Source organism: Sus scrofa, chromosome 4 (assembly GCF_000003025.6).
Source record: "Sus scrofa isolate TJ Tabasco breed Duroc chromosome 4, Sscrofa11.1, whole genome shotgun sequence".
NCBI lineage: Eukaryota > Metazoa > Chordata > Mammalia > Artiodactyla > Suidae > Sus > Sus scrofa.
The window spans coordinates 81,447,073-81,462,067 of NC_010446.5; the positions used below are offsets into that span (position 1 = coordinate 81,447,073).

Genomic DNA, 14,995 nt, shown 5'->3' on the forward strand with positions numbered 1-14,995 from the left:
AACGTGTATTACCACCTCCTAAAATTTGTACAGGGTTGTTTCAGGACTCAAAGAGATACCCACTTGGTAAAAGTGTGAAGCTCTATACCAATCCTTATTATTTTTAGAGACCATCACTAGGGGAAAGGAAAGATATATTTGAAGACATAGCTTCTTATGAAATTGAACCTAGACAATGGTCTGTCTCTAGTGAGACTAAGTTACGCAGAAGAATGTGAGCAAAGATAAAGGATCTTCTGACTTTATCTTAATTGAAGAATTAAAGTCTCATATTATTAACTTAAAATTCTCAATTAGGTTACACTATAATCAAAGAATTTTCATCCCAAGGCATACAAAATTCATATATGCCTTTTAAAAAGTCAGAAATAGACTTTTGGAAAGCCTTAATTTATTGAGCTAGGAAAGGAGCCAGGTAAGGAGAGGTATACAACTTTCCTATTACATCCTTATTTATCCTTTCCAACTATTTGGAGCACAGCCAGTCAACCACTCAGGTGGAAAGGTGTTCAATTACAGAGATAAACAGAATTACAGTGGCTATATTGAAACGGGATTTTTCTATTAGGATATTTTAATCTCTGAATTTTCTGATATGCTTTGTTTGCTTTTACATTTTGCCTTTGGCTTTAACAAGGGTTTCGTACATAATTGGTTCTCATAGATGCTTGAATTTGTGGCTTCATTGGCCCCAAGGGCTATGCCTTTTTGTTCATTTGTTTTAATTTTATTGGAGTAGCGTTGACTAACAATGTTGTATTAGTTTCAGGTGTATAGCAGAGTGAACCAGTTATACATATGCGTGTATCCATTCTTTTCCCCATACAGAGCATCTATCGTATACATTAGTGTGTACATTATTTCCATCCTCCTAATTCTTTCCTTCCCACCACGATTTCCCTTGTGGTAACCATAAGTTTGGTTTTGAAATCTGTAAGTTTGTTTCTGTTTTATAAATAAGTTATTTTGCATCATTTTATTTTATTTTTTTTGCTTTTTCTTTTCAATTGCTATTTCCCCAATACAATTTTTTTCTACTGTATAGCATGGTGACCCAGATACAAAACATGTATACATTCTATTTTCTCACATTATCATGCTCCATTATAAGTGACTAGATGTAGTTCCCAGTGCTACACAGCAGGATCTCATTGCTAATCCATTCCAAAGGCAACAGTTTGCATCTATTAACCCCAAGCTCCCAATCCACCCCATTCCCTCCCCCTCCCCCTTGGCAACCACAAGTCTATTCAACAAGTCCATGATTTTCTTTTCTGTGGAAAGGCTCATTTGTGCCATGTATTAGATTCTAGATATAAGCGATATAATATGGTATTTGTCTCTTTCTGACTTACTTCACTTAGTATGAGAGTCTCTAGTTCCATCCATGTTGCTGCAAATGGCATTATTTCATTCTTTATGGCTGAGTAGTATTCCATTGTGTTTATCTTTCTCTAACTTACTTCACTTAGTACGATAATTTCTTAGGTTTCTGAGAACTCAGTCTTGTAGGTTATTGCCTTGGATGTCATTCCCTGAACATAGCACTTTTACCCTCCAGAGGACAGCAGACATTGAGCAGAAGGCTGTGTTTGCTGTGTTTGATGAGAACAAGAGCTGGTACATTGAGGACAACATTTACAAGTTTTGTGAAAATCCTGAGAAGGTGAAACGTGATGACCCCAAGTTTTATGAGTCAAACATCATGAGCAGTAAGTCGGAGCACTCTTTTTGTCCATCAGTTTTTCACTCCTGTGGTTGAAGTGTGACCATGCTTAGAGGCAGAGGCATGGATTAGAATCTACTCACCTCTTATCCTCACTTCCAGTCCAATTTGCTGATAAAATTACTGGGTGATAGTATATCAACATTTTTATAGCAAGAGGTCAAAAGTTTGTTATCCTTAGAAGTTTTCTTTGTCTCCTACTCCAAATGTGTGTGTGTGTGTATGTATCTTTGGTTTCATGCACACATGTGCATGTGCACATGCTCTGAGCAGGGAAAAATAGGGTGAGGAGTAGGGTGGTGAGGGAAGAGGCTATAGGCTTTCATCAGAGGTATCCAGGGATTTTTGAGTGAGTGCAAGGTGAATACTCTTTATGGCCAGGACAGAAACAAGGTGAGTAATCCAAAACTGGGTTGTCAAATAAAACTAAGGCAAATTGTATATGGGGAGCCAAGAGTCTTGGAAAGTCAACCCATGATGAGTTTGAAATGAGCAGTAAGAAGTTTGGAACAGAGGAATTCCCTGAGCCAAAGTTCAGGCATTTGCTGCTGTTTTAAAGTCACCACTTAATGCCACTGCTATGGGATATCTGGGAGAAATCTCCCTGAGCCAGTTGGAAGCAAACTTCTCCACAATGGTCAGAGTTCCCTCCCTCAGAGTTCTCAGAGTTGAGAGTCCCTATGATCCCCTACTCTGATAAGTAAGTACAAATATGAAGGTAATTTCTTCATCTGTTCACACAGCTTCAGATGACTGACAACTGGGGAGTATCAGAACTGGCAGGTGCCAGAAAAATAATTTCAAACAGGGAGTTATCCTCAGCTTTCTTTGCTTAATTTCATTTTGGCAGTGAATCTGTCACAGTTCTAGACCAGTGATGTCCATTAGAAATTATATATGAGCCACAAATATAACTTTAAATTTTCTAGTAGATTAAAAAGGAAAGTGAAATATAATAAATGTATCTTAATGTTTTATGTAATATAATCATAAATATTATCATTTCAACATATAATCATATTAAAAATCATGAGATTTATTCTATTTCTAAGTCTTTGAAATCCAGTGTGTATTTTACACTCACAGCATGTCTCAATCCAGATTACTATATTTTGAGAGCCCAATAGTCACTTGCAGCTAGTGGCTACCCTGTTAGACAGTGCAGCCATAGACTATTTAGAAAAGCTTCTTGAGTGGGGTACAAACTAAAAACACATAATATCAGCTATTCAACAAATATTTAAGTGCTCACTAGTGCCAGGCATTGTACTGGAGGGCTCTAGTGGTAACTCAGGAAAATGTGAATCTTGCCCTCATAGAAATCACACCTGTTATTTTATTACCATGAATATAAGTAAATAATGATACTGCCTAGAACTGTATCCCTTTGAAAGAGAATGAAAATGTCTGAACTTGATATCTGAATCCAAACTATAGATTATATATATGCAAGATGGAGCAATAAAAATGCAACATATGCTAAATATGCTTCTTTTTTCAAGGACATTAGTTCTAATTCAATAACTAATGTGTCAAGAAGTATATTGTACTTTTCCTCCAGGTAAAATTACTCTAGGTAATATTCTAAGTTGATTTCCAGAATATCTTTAAAAGCAGAACCTGGGATACAAAATATTGAATATGCACTTAACAAATGAATAAATAAATCAATATGAATGAAAGGCTTTGTCTTTATCCTGATATTTCTCCCATGGCTAACTTAGGAGAATAAGCTCTCCTTTGAAAAGTCTGAGTTTGATCTTCTAGTCACATGTTAGATCTGGTAAGACTTATCTCAGATAATTACTGCTTTGACGCAATCACAGTAACATTGGGACATTTACCTTAGGTATAATGACACATTCTCTTTTGTTGGTATAGGTCTGATGTTGTAACAGACTTTACTCTTTCAGCTATCAATGGCTATGTGCCTGAGAGCATACCCACACTAGGATTCTGCTTTGATGACACTGTCCAGTGGCATTTCTGCAGTGTGGGAAATCAGAATAACATTTTGACCATTCACTTCACTGGGCACTCATTCATCTATGGAAAGAGGCACGAGGACACCTTGACTCTATTCCCCATGCGTGGAGAATCTGTGACTGTCACAATGGATAATGTTGGTAAGAGTTTGGACACAGAGAGGAACCTCTGGTCTACCCAGTTCGCTACAGCTTTTCAGACTATCATAGTAAAAAGCATTATATTTTTCTAAGGCCACACCTGTGGCATAAGGAAGCTCCCAGGCTAGGGGTCAAATTGGAGCTGCAGCTGCACAGGTCTACACCACAGCCATGGCAACACTGGATCTGAGCTGCATCTGTGACCTATGCCACAGCTTGCAGCAATGCCAGATCCTTAACCCACTGAGCTAGGACAGGGATCGAACCCACACCCTCATGGAGACAACATTGGGTCCTGAACACCCTGAGCCACAATGGGAACTCCCCAAAGAGCATTTCTTTTATCAAAATGCCTTTTTAAGTTTTCTAAGACAGTCATTTCACCCTAGAGTTAGTGATCATCTGATATAATGCCTTAGCGGCTAGCCTCAGAGACAGCAGTGTCATGGAAAGCACATGGGCTTTTGAGTTGATCAGACCTGAGTTCAGATCCTGCTCTGCCACTCTGCATGATATTGGACAAGTTACCTGGCCTCACTGAGCCTTGGTTTATTCAACTGGAAAACAGAATAATAACACCTTACAAAGTTACTTTGACCATATTTTTTTATAATTTTTTTATTTTCCCACTGTACAGCAAGGGGGTCAGGTTATCCTTACATGTATATATTACAATTACATTTTTCCCCCACCCTTTGTTCTGTTGCAACATGAGTATCTAGACATAGTTCTCAATGCTATTCAGTAGGATCTCCTTGTAAATCTATTCTTTTTTTTTTTTTAATCCTTCCAAGTAATTTTCTTTTTTTTTTTTTTTATTTTCCCACTGTACAGCAAGGGGGTCAGGTTATCCTTACATGTATACATTGCAATTACAATTTTTCCCCCACCCTTTCTTCTGTTGCAACATGCGTATCTAGACATAGTTTTCAATGCTATTCAGCGGGATCTCCTTGTAAATCTATTCTAGGTTGTGTCTGATAAGCCCAAGCTCCCGATCCCTCCCACTCCCTCCCCCTCCCATCAGGCAGCCACAAGTCTCTTCTCCAAGTCCATGATTTTCTTTTCTGAGGAGATGTTCATTTGTGCTGGATATTAGATTCCAGTTATAAGTGATATCATATGGTATTTGTCTTTGTCTTTCTGGCTCATTTCACTCAGGATGAGATTCTCTAGTTCCATCCATGTTGCTGCAAATGGCATGATGTCATTCTTTTTTATGGCTGAGTAGTATTCCATTGTGTATATATACCACCTCTTCCGAATCCAATCATCTGTCGATGGACATTTGGGTTGTTTCCATGTCCTGGCTATTTTGAATAGTGCTGCAATGAATATGCGGGTGCACGTGTCTCTTTTAAGTAGAGCTTTGTCCGGATAGATGCCCAAGAGTGGGATTGCGGGGTCATATGGAAGTTCTATGTATAGCTTTCTAAGGTATCTCCAAACTGTTCTCCATAGTGGCTGTACCAGTTTACATTCCCACCAGCAGTGCAGGAGGGTTCCCTTTTCTCCACAGCCCCTCTAGCACTTGTTATTTGTGGACTTATTAATGATGGCCATTCTGACTGGTGTGAGGTGATATCTCATGGTAGTTTTGTTTTGTTTTGTTTTTTCATTTTAGGATTTATTTTATTTTTTTTTTGTCTTTTTGTCTTTTTTGTTGTTGTTGTTGTTGTTATTGTTGCTATTTCTTGGGCCGCTCCCGCGGCATATGGAGGTTCCCAGGCTAGGGGCTGAATCGGAGCTGTAGCCACCGGCCTACGCCAGAGCCACAGCAACGCGGGATCCGAGCCGCGTCTGCAACCTACACCACAGCTCACGGCAATGCCGGATCGTTAACCCACTGAGCAAGGGCAGGGACCGAACCCGCAACCTCATGGTTCCTAGTCGGATTCGTTAACCACTGCGCCACGACGGGAACTCCTATTTTAATATTTTCAACTGCACAGTTATGAGAAAAGCTGAAGGATCATTTGCAGGCATTAATAGATTAAAATGAGATTCTTTTAAACTGTGTATAATCACTTGCATGATAAGTAAATTTGGGATTTAGTTCTTTTTTTTTTTTTTATTTTCCCACTGTACAGCAAGGGGGTCAGGTTATCCTTAGATGTATACATTGCAGTTACAGTTTTTCCCCCACCCTTTCTTCTGTTGCGACATGAGTATCTAGACATAGTTTTCAATGATATTCAGCAGGATCTCCTTGTAAATCTATTCTAAGTTGTGTCTGATAAGCTCAAGCTCCCGATCCCTCCCACTCCCTCCCCCTCCCATCAGGCAGCCACAAGTCTCTTCTCCAAGTCCATGATTTTCTTTTCTGAGGAGATGTTCATTTGTGCTGGATATTAGATTCCAGTTATAAGTGATATCATATGGTATTTGTCTTTGTCTTTCTGGCTCATTTCACTCAGGATGAGATTCTCTAGTTCCATCCATGTTGCTGCAAATGGCATGATGTCATCCTTTTTTATGGCTGAGTAGTATTCCATTGTGTATATATACCACCTCTTCTGAATCCAATCATCTGTCGATGGACATTTGGGTTGTTTCCATGTCCTGGCTATTGTGAATAGTGCTGCAATGAACATGCGGGTGCACGTGTCTCTTTTAAGTAGAGTTTTGTCCAGATAGATGCCCAAGAGTGGGATTGCGGGGTCATATGGAAGTTCTATGTATAGCTTTCTAAGGTATCTCCAAACTGTTCTCCATAGTGGCTGTACCAGTTTCCATTCCCACCAGCAGTGCAGGAGGGTTCCCTTTTCTCCACAGCCCCTCCAGCACTTGTTATTTGTGGACTTATTAATGATGGCCATTCTGACTGGTGTGAGGTGGTATCTCATGGTAGTTTTGATTTGCATTTCTCTTATAATCAGCGATGTTGAGCATTTTTTCATGTGTTTGTTGGCCATCTGTATATCTTCTTTGGAGAAATGTCTATTCAGGTCTTTTGCCCATTTTTCCATTGATTGATTGGTTTTTTTGCTGTTGGGTTGTAGAAGTTGCTTATATATTCTAGAGGTTAAGCCCTTGTCAGTTGCATCATTTGAAACTATTTTCTCCCATTCTGTAAGTTGTCTTTTTGTTTTCTTTTTGGTTTCCTTTGCTGTGCAAAAGCTTTTCAGTTTGATGAGGTCCCATGGGTTTATTTTTGCTCTAATTTCTATTGCTTTGGGAGACTGACCTGAGAAAATATTCATGACGTTGATGTCAGAGAGTGTCTTGCCTATGTTTTCTTCTAGGAGTTTGATGGTGTCCTGTCGTATATTTAAGTCTTTCAGCCATTTTGAATTTATTTTTGCGCATGGTGTGAGGGTGTGTTCTAGTTTCATTGCTTTGCATGCAGCTGTCCAGGTTTCCCAGCAATGCTTGCTGAATAGACTTTCCTTTTCCCATTTTATGCTCTTGCCTCCCTTGTCAAAGATTAATTGACCATAGGTGTCAGGGTTTATTTCTGGATTCTCTATTCTGTTCCATTGGTCTGTCTGTCTGTTTTGATACCAGTACCACACTGTTTTGATGACTGTGGCTTTGTAATATTTCTTGAAGTCTGGGAGAGTTATGCCTCCTGCTTGGTTTTTGTTTCTCAGGATTGCTTTGGCGATTCTGGGTCTTTTGTGGTTCCATATAAATGTTTGGATTGTTTGTTCTAGGTCTGTGAAAAATGTCATGGGTAATTTGATAGGGATTGCATTGAATCTGTAGATTGCTTTGGGTAGGATGGCCATTTTCACAATATTGATTTTTCCAATCCAGGAACATGGAATATCTTTCCATTTCTTTACATCTTCTTTGATTTCTTTGATTAAAGTTTTATAGTTCTCGGCATATAGGTCCTTTACCTCCTTGGTCAGGTGTATTCCGAGGTATTTGATTTTGTGTGGTACAATTTTAAAAGGTATTGTATTTTTGTATTCCTTTTCTAATGTTTCATTGCTGGTATACAGAAATGCAATTGACTTCTGAATGTTAATCTTATAGCCTGCTACTTTGCTGAATTTATTAATCAGTTCAAGTAGTTTTGGGGTTGTCCTTAGGGTTTTCTATGTATAGTATCATGTCGTCTGCATACAGTGACAGTTTGATCTCTTCTCTTCCTATATGGATGCCTTTTATTTCTTTTGTTTGTCTAATTGCTGTGGCTAGGACTTCCAAAATGATGTTGAAGAGCAGTGGTGAGAGTGGGCATCCCTGTCTTGTTCCAGATTTGAGTGAGAAGGCTTTCAGTTTTTCCCCATTGAGTATTATATTTGCTGTGGGTTTATCATAAATGGCTTTGATGATATTCAGGAATGTTCCCTCTATACCCACTTTGGTGAGGGTCTTGATCATGAATGGATGTTGGACTTTGTCAAATGCTGTTTCTGCATCTATTGAGATGATCATATGATTTTTGACTTTTTTTTTTTGTTAATGTGGTGTATGATGCTGATTGATTTGCGTATGTTGAACCATCCTTGTGATCCTGGGATGAACCCAACCTGGTCATGGTGTATAATTTTTTTGGTATGTTGTTGGATTCGGTTGGCTAAGATTTTGTTGAGAATTTTTGCATCTATTTTCGTCAATGATATTGGCCGATAGTTTTCTTTTTTGGTGGTATCTCTGGTTTTGGAATGAGGGTGATGGTGGCATCATAGAATGTCTTTGGGAGTATTCCTTCTTCTTCAACCTTTTGAAAGAGTTTAAGGAGGATGGGCACCAATTCCTCTTTATATGTTTGATAAAATTCACCTGTGAAGCCATCTGGTCCTGGACTTTTATTTGTAGGGAGTGATTTTATGACCTCTTCAATTTCATTTCTAGTGATCGGTCTGTTCAGTTGGTCTGTTTCTACTTGATTCAGTTTTGGCAGGCTGTAAGATTCTAGAAAATTGTCCATTTCTTCCAGAATGTACTTTGACCATATTAATTGTAACAAGTGTCAAGTGCCTATGACTCAGTAGAAAATTAATACATGGTAACTACTGAAGACATCCAAGGAAATCTTGAGCGTGCCAGCAAAATTATACCATTACAAAGAGTCTCAAAATGGTCTTGGGCCCATCTGAATTATTTATTACTTGGAAATATGTAAATGTCTCTTATTTATGTGGGTAAGCATCACTATCCTCCCCCTAATTCCAGCTTTTTTTTTTCTTTTGTTCTTTTTATCTCTCCTTTTTTTAATGGCTGCACCCACAGCAGATGGGAATTTCTTGGCCAAGGATTGAATCTGAGCCACAGCTGTAACCTATGCTGTAGCTGTGACAATGCAGGATCCTTTAACCTACTGTGCCAGGCAGGGGATCAAACCCTTACCTCCATAGCCACTACAGATTTTTAACCCACTATGCCACAGCAGGAACTCCCTAACTCCGGCTTTCTAACAAAATGTGCAGCTCACAAGATGTTTATAATATTCAAAGTCCACTTCATTTTTTTTCTTTTTTTTATTACTCAATGAATTTATCACATCTGTAGTTGTATAATGATCATCACAATCCATTTTCACCAGATTTCCATCCCACAACCCAAGCATTCATTCTTGATTAATTCCTTTTTAAATATATTCTAAAAGTGTGACTCTCAAACTATCTGTGCTGAAAGGTTTTTTCCTCCCTAATATCCACTGGCTAATGCTTTTAGTCTATATTCTATTAAATGAGGTAAGTGCACTAATCACATGCATGGATGTCATAGAAATGTCAAGTTGTCTATACACGCTACTCTTGATTTCTTTCCTTATGTCACCATAGAAGAGTAACCAACAGTTCACAGATCAGTAGTAGCCCACAGACCACAGTATCCCTGATGAAATTGCATTGGAAATTATCTACCTTGATGGACTATAGGGTTTTTTTTTCTTTTTTTTTCTTTTTTGCTGTTTCTTGGGCCGCTTCTGCGGCATATGGAGATTCCCAGGCTAGGGGTCTAATTGGAGCCATAGCCACTGGCCTACGCCAGAGCCACAGCAACGCCAGATCCTAGCCGTGTCTGCAATCTACATCACAGCTCACAGCAACGCAGGATCCTTAACCCACTGAGCAAGGCCAGGGATCGAATCCGCAACCTCATGTTTCCTAGTCGGATTTGTTAACCACTGCACCACAACGGGAACTCCGGACTGTAGGGTTTTTATATCCTTTTTTTTTTTTTTTTTTTTTTTTTCTGTGCTTAGAGATCTGTTCTCTCTGTCTCTCTTTTGTAGGAACTTGGATGTTAACTACCATGAATTCCAATCCAAGAAACAAAAAACTACAGCTGAAATTCAGGGATGTTAAGTGTATCCGGGATGATGACGAGGACTCATATGAGATTATATATGAACCTTCATCATCTACAACCCTGACTACAAGGAAAATGCATGATTCTTCAGAAAACAAAGAGGAAGAGAATGACGATGAATATGATTACCAGGACCTACTAGCTTCAGTATTAGGAATTAGGTCATTCAGAAATTCATCATTATATCAGGAGGATGATGAGTTCAATCTTACCGCCCTAGCTCTGGAGAACAACTCTGAATTCATTCCTCCAAGTACTGATAGAGCTGTTGATTCAAATTCTTCTTCCCCAGGTAACATTAGCAGGGCTCCTGCCAATACCTTTACAGAACCTCAGAAAATTCTTCCTCACCCAGAAGCTACCAAAGCTGGTTCCCCCCGGAGACACACTGGCTTAGTTAAGAACTTAGTCCTCAACCGTCGAAGAACACAGCATTCCGACCCTTATTCTGAAGACCCTATAGAAAATCCTCTTCAGTCAGTTATCACAGGGATAAGCCTGCTTCCATTTGGTACAGAAGGATTCAGAAATCGAGAACATCCTAAACATAAAAGATTCAAGGCAGGAAGAGACCAAGCAGCAAAGCATAGGTTCTCCCAGATGGAATTCCCAGCACATAAAACTGGGAGACATATAAGCCAAGACAACTCTTCTTCTTCCAGTATTGGGCCCTTGGAGGACCTGTCCAGTGATCTGTTACTCTTAGAAAGAAAGGATCCATCTACTATTAATGGGAAGTGGCATTTGGTTTCTGAGAAGGGCAGTTATGAAATAGTCCAAGATGCTGATGAAGACATGGCTGTTAATAAGTTGCCAAACAACCCCCAGAATGCCTCAAGGTCTTGGGGAGAAAACATCCCTTTTACAAACAAGCATGGAAAGCAGAGGGGCCATCCAATTTTTGTAACTAGACATAAACTTCTACAAGAAAGACAGGATGAAGGAAATAGTATATTGAAGAAAGGCCGTTTTTTTATTAGGACTCGAAGAAAGAAAAAGGAACGAAAGCCTGTACACCATGTTCCTCTATCTCCAAGGAGTTTTAATCCTCTGAGAGGGGAGGCTAACACCCCATTTTCAGATAGGAGACAAAATCATTCATTGTTACTCCATGAGTCCAATGAAACATTTCCTCCCACAGACCTCAATCAAACATTCCCCTCTATGAATCTTAGCCTGATAGCCTCACATCCTGACCATAATCAGAACCTCCCAAATGACACCCATCAGACAAGCTCCCCTCTAGATCTTTATCAGACAGTGACCCCAGATGAACCCTATCAAACAGCCCCTATTCAAGACTTGGACCCAACACACTCCACTGCAGTCCCCAGTCACCAATCTTCTCTTCCAGAGCCCATCCAGATGCACGACTATGACCTAAGAAACAAGGCCTCCCCCACTGATGTTAGTGAGATGTTCTTTTCCTTGAAACTTAAAGCGGGGCATAGAACCACCTCTCCAGACCTCAATCAACCATCCTTCTCTCCAGAACTCAGCCAGACAACCCTTTCCCCAGACCCTGGCCATGTGACCCTCTCCCAAGACCTTAGCCAGACAACCCTCTCCCCAGACCTTAGCCATACGACCCTCTCCCCAGACCTTGGACATACGACCCTCTCCCCAGACCTTAGCCATACGACCCTCTCCCCAGACCTTAGCCAGACAACCCTCTCCCCAGACCTTAGCCATACGACCCTCTCCCCAGACCTTGGACATGCGACCCTCTCCCCAGACCTTAGCCATACGACCCTCTCCCCAGACCTTGGACATGCGACCCTCTCCCCAGACCTTAGCCATACAACCCTTTCCCCAGACCTTGGACATACGACCCTCTCCCCAGACCTTGGACATACGACCCTCTCCCCAGACTTTAGCCAGACAACCCTCTCCCCAGACCTTGGACATACAACCCTCTCCTCAGACCTTAGCCATACAACCCTTTCCCCAGACCTTAGCCATACAACCCTTTCCCCAGACCTTAGCCATACAACCCTTTCCCCAGACCTTGGACATACGACCCTTTCCCCAGACTTTAGCCAGACAACTCTGTCCCCAGACCTTGGCCACATGACCCTTTCCCCAGACCTTAGCCATACAACCCTTTCCCCAGACCTTGGACATACAACACTTTCCCCTGACTTTAGCCATACAACCCTCTCCCCAGACCTTGGCCATATGACCCTTTCCCCAGACCTTGACCAGACAACCCTCTCCCTAGACTTTGGCCAAACAACCCTCTCCCCAGACCTTAGTCATATGACCCTTTCCTCAGAACTCAGCCATGAGACTGTCTCTCCAGATCTAAGCCACGTGACCCTTTCCCCAGACCTTAGGGAGATACCATTTTCCCCAGACCTTCGCCAGGCAACTCTCTCTCCAGACATCAATGAGACAACTCTTTCTCCTGATCTCAGGCAGACCTCACCTCATCTAGACCCTGATAAGACATCCTACATTTCTGAATCTAGTCAGTCAGTGACTCTTCCAGAATTTGGTCAGACTTCCCCTTTTCCAGATCTTGGTCAGAGGCCATCTCCTCCATCACATTCTACATTAAATAATACTTTTATACCAAGGGAATTTAATCCAATGGTTGTGGTAGGTCTCAGTAGAGATGATGGAGATTACGTTGAGATTATTCCAAGGCAGCAGGAAGAGAACAGTGAAGAAGACTATGTCAAAATTGATTATGTGGAGTATGATGACCCATACCAAACTGATGTTAGGACGGACATTAACTCCTCCAGAAATCCTGACAACATTGCCGCATGGTACCTTCGCAGCAACAATGGAAACAGAAGAAATTATTACATTGCTGCTGAAGAACTATCCTGGGATTATTCAAAATTTACACAAAGGTTTGGCCACTTTTATTCTTTTATATTCTCATTTTCCCACTACTGCTAAAAAAGAATAATTGCAACAGTCTAAAGAGATGATTCTGGGCAAATTATACTATGTATAATTTGTACTAAGTATAATTGAGTTCCTCCATTGCAACTTGGCCTATACTATTTCCATTATCAATTCCAAGATTAGCTTCTCTACTTTAGGTGACATGACTCCTGCCCTGATGGAGCTTATGTCTAGTTGGGCAGGTGGATATGAACTAAGTGCTCACATAAATGAGTGTAAAAAATAGCCGTGATAAATAAAGACCAAGAAGCAGAGGTGATATATGGTGATGAGAGAATTGGGGAAACCTAGTCTGGAGAAGTGGCATTTGAGCTGAGATCTGAAGATGAACAGGAGTGAACAAGGCAGAAGATGGAGAGGGCAAAGCATCCTAGACAGAGAGGACAGCGTGATGAAGGGCCAGTGGAAGGAGGAAGCTCTAAAGCTGAAGACTTGCGTAGCTGGAGCTCAAGAAGAGGATGGCTGTTAAGAAAGTATTTAGCTAGCAATTCAATTTTTGCTTAAGGGTAGAAAGTCATAGTGGGCTGGGTTCTATATTCTGTGATGATAATCTAGGGAAAGAGAAAGGGGGCAAAGAAGCACCTACAGCTTCTCAAGGACATAGCATGGTGACCATGTTTGAACTGTCCAACATAGCTCACGGCTTTTACAAAAACTAACTATTACACTAACAAATTGAAATACAAAGTGCAGCTAGAGCAAGCAAAACAACGCATGGTGTGACTTACAGAAATTATTTCATTAATTGGGTGCCTGACATTTCCATATTAGAATTCTACTAGTTGAAGAGACTTTCTCCCATGATATCCTATTTAAATGTAACATCCATCACTATATGAGATGGATGTTACATTTTGGATCAATAAGTGATATTATGATTATTTTGACTGGTTTGTCTAGATTAAAATCACTCGGAGGGTTTTTTGTACTCCGAGGTCACCCCAACTGAAATTGCTAATCCATGTTAAGTTTTATTTTATTCCTTTGATAACTAGTTTATCAGGAGATTTATAAATGAGCTCCTGAGGGAGTAAGGTTTTCCAGAGTGTAAAGGGATGGAAAAAGTTTCTTCAAAATCTTATGTCCCATTCTAGACATGCAACCCACTTTTATGGCAAAGTTGTTTTGCTCCCCCCTATATGTTCTGTGAGACCGTATATTATGCTTAGGGTCTGGAAGAATAGAGTTAATAGGGCAGAAAGACTAGAAGACAGGCAGAATGGGGTTCTGTGTTGATAGCTTGTGTTGGATAACAAATACTATAAAATTGATGGATAAGCTTTTGTCCCATCTCAGACTCTGCGGAAAGTTATGAGTTGGTAGGAAAAGCTGATGTGCTCTAACCCCAGACTGAGCTGGTGAACTACATGAAGAATGATGCAATTTAGCAAAAACAAATGTGATAAGAGTGGCAGCTTTCAGAGTATAAAACACCCCCATTCATCCAGTGGCCTTTATAAGGGTGGCCCTCTAGATCAACTGACCATTATCATCTGCCTGCCCCAAGTCCGGGCACTCTCATTGCATGGCTTTGTCTGCTTTTGCTATTAAAATCTGCTGTGTCAACATATGATTATAGCTGTTCATTAATACATTAAACAAAAATGTATTGAATGCCTACCATGTTCCCGATAACTTGATAGGCCCTGGAAATAAAAATTATAAGCAAACTAGGCACAATTCCTGCCCTAATGGTAAAGTCAGATATTGACAGATAATATTAGTCAGATATTTATCACAAATAAATGATATATAATTTACTATATCTACTATAGAAATATTAAAAGAATACTATAGGGATTTACTATATATACTATAGTAATACTTTATAAATGTAATGAATGATATAGAGAGATTTGACCTAATCTAAAGGATCATAGGAATACAAACCTCAAAATGAAATGTGAGCCGGAAATTGAAGGATATTTACTGGCTTGTGTTTTTAGTCATTTAT

The 14,995-nt window shown here is 40.1% G+C and overlaps 1 protein-coding gene and 1 long non-coding RNA gene across 2 annotated transcripts in view; one reads left to right on the top strand and one right to left on the bottom strand.

The window, feature by feature from the left end:
- Positions 1–14,995, top strand: part of F5 (coagulation factor V) — an 81,636-nt gene that overhangs the window by 43,800 nt on the left and 22,841 nt on the right. The window contains 3 exon segments of the mRNA NM_214120.1: positions 1,562–1,712; positions 3,640–3,852; positions 10,046–12,983. Of these exon segments, the coding sequence (NP_999285.1) occupies positions 1,562–1,712; positions 3,640–3,852; positions 10,046–12,983 (3,302 nt within the window).
- LOC110260298 lies at positions 8,653–14,023 on the bottom strand. The gene is made up of 3 exons (XR_002343342.1): positions 13,893–14,023; positions 12,838–12,841; positions 8,653–8,682 (listed from the first exon to the last, which is right to left on the bottom strand). It is a non-coding gene; the product is annotated as an uncharacterized LOC110260298 (long non-coding RNA).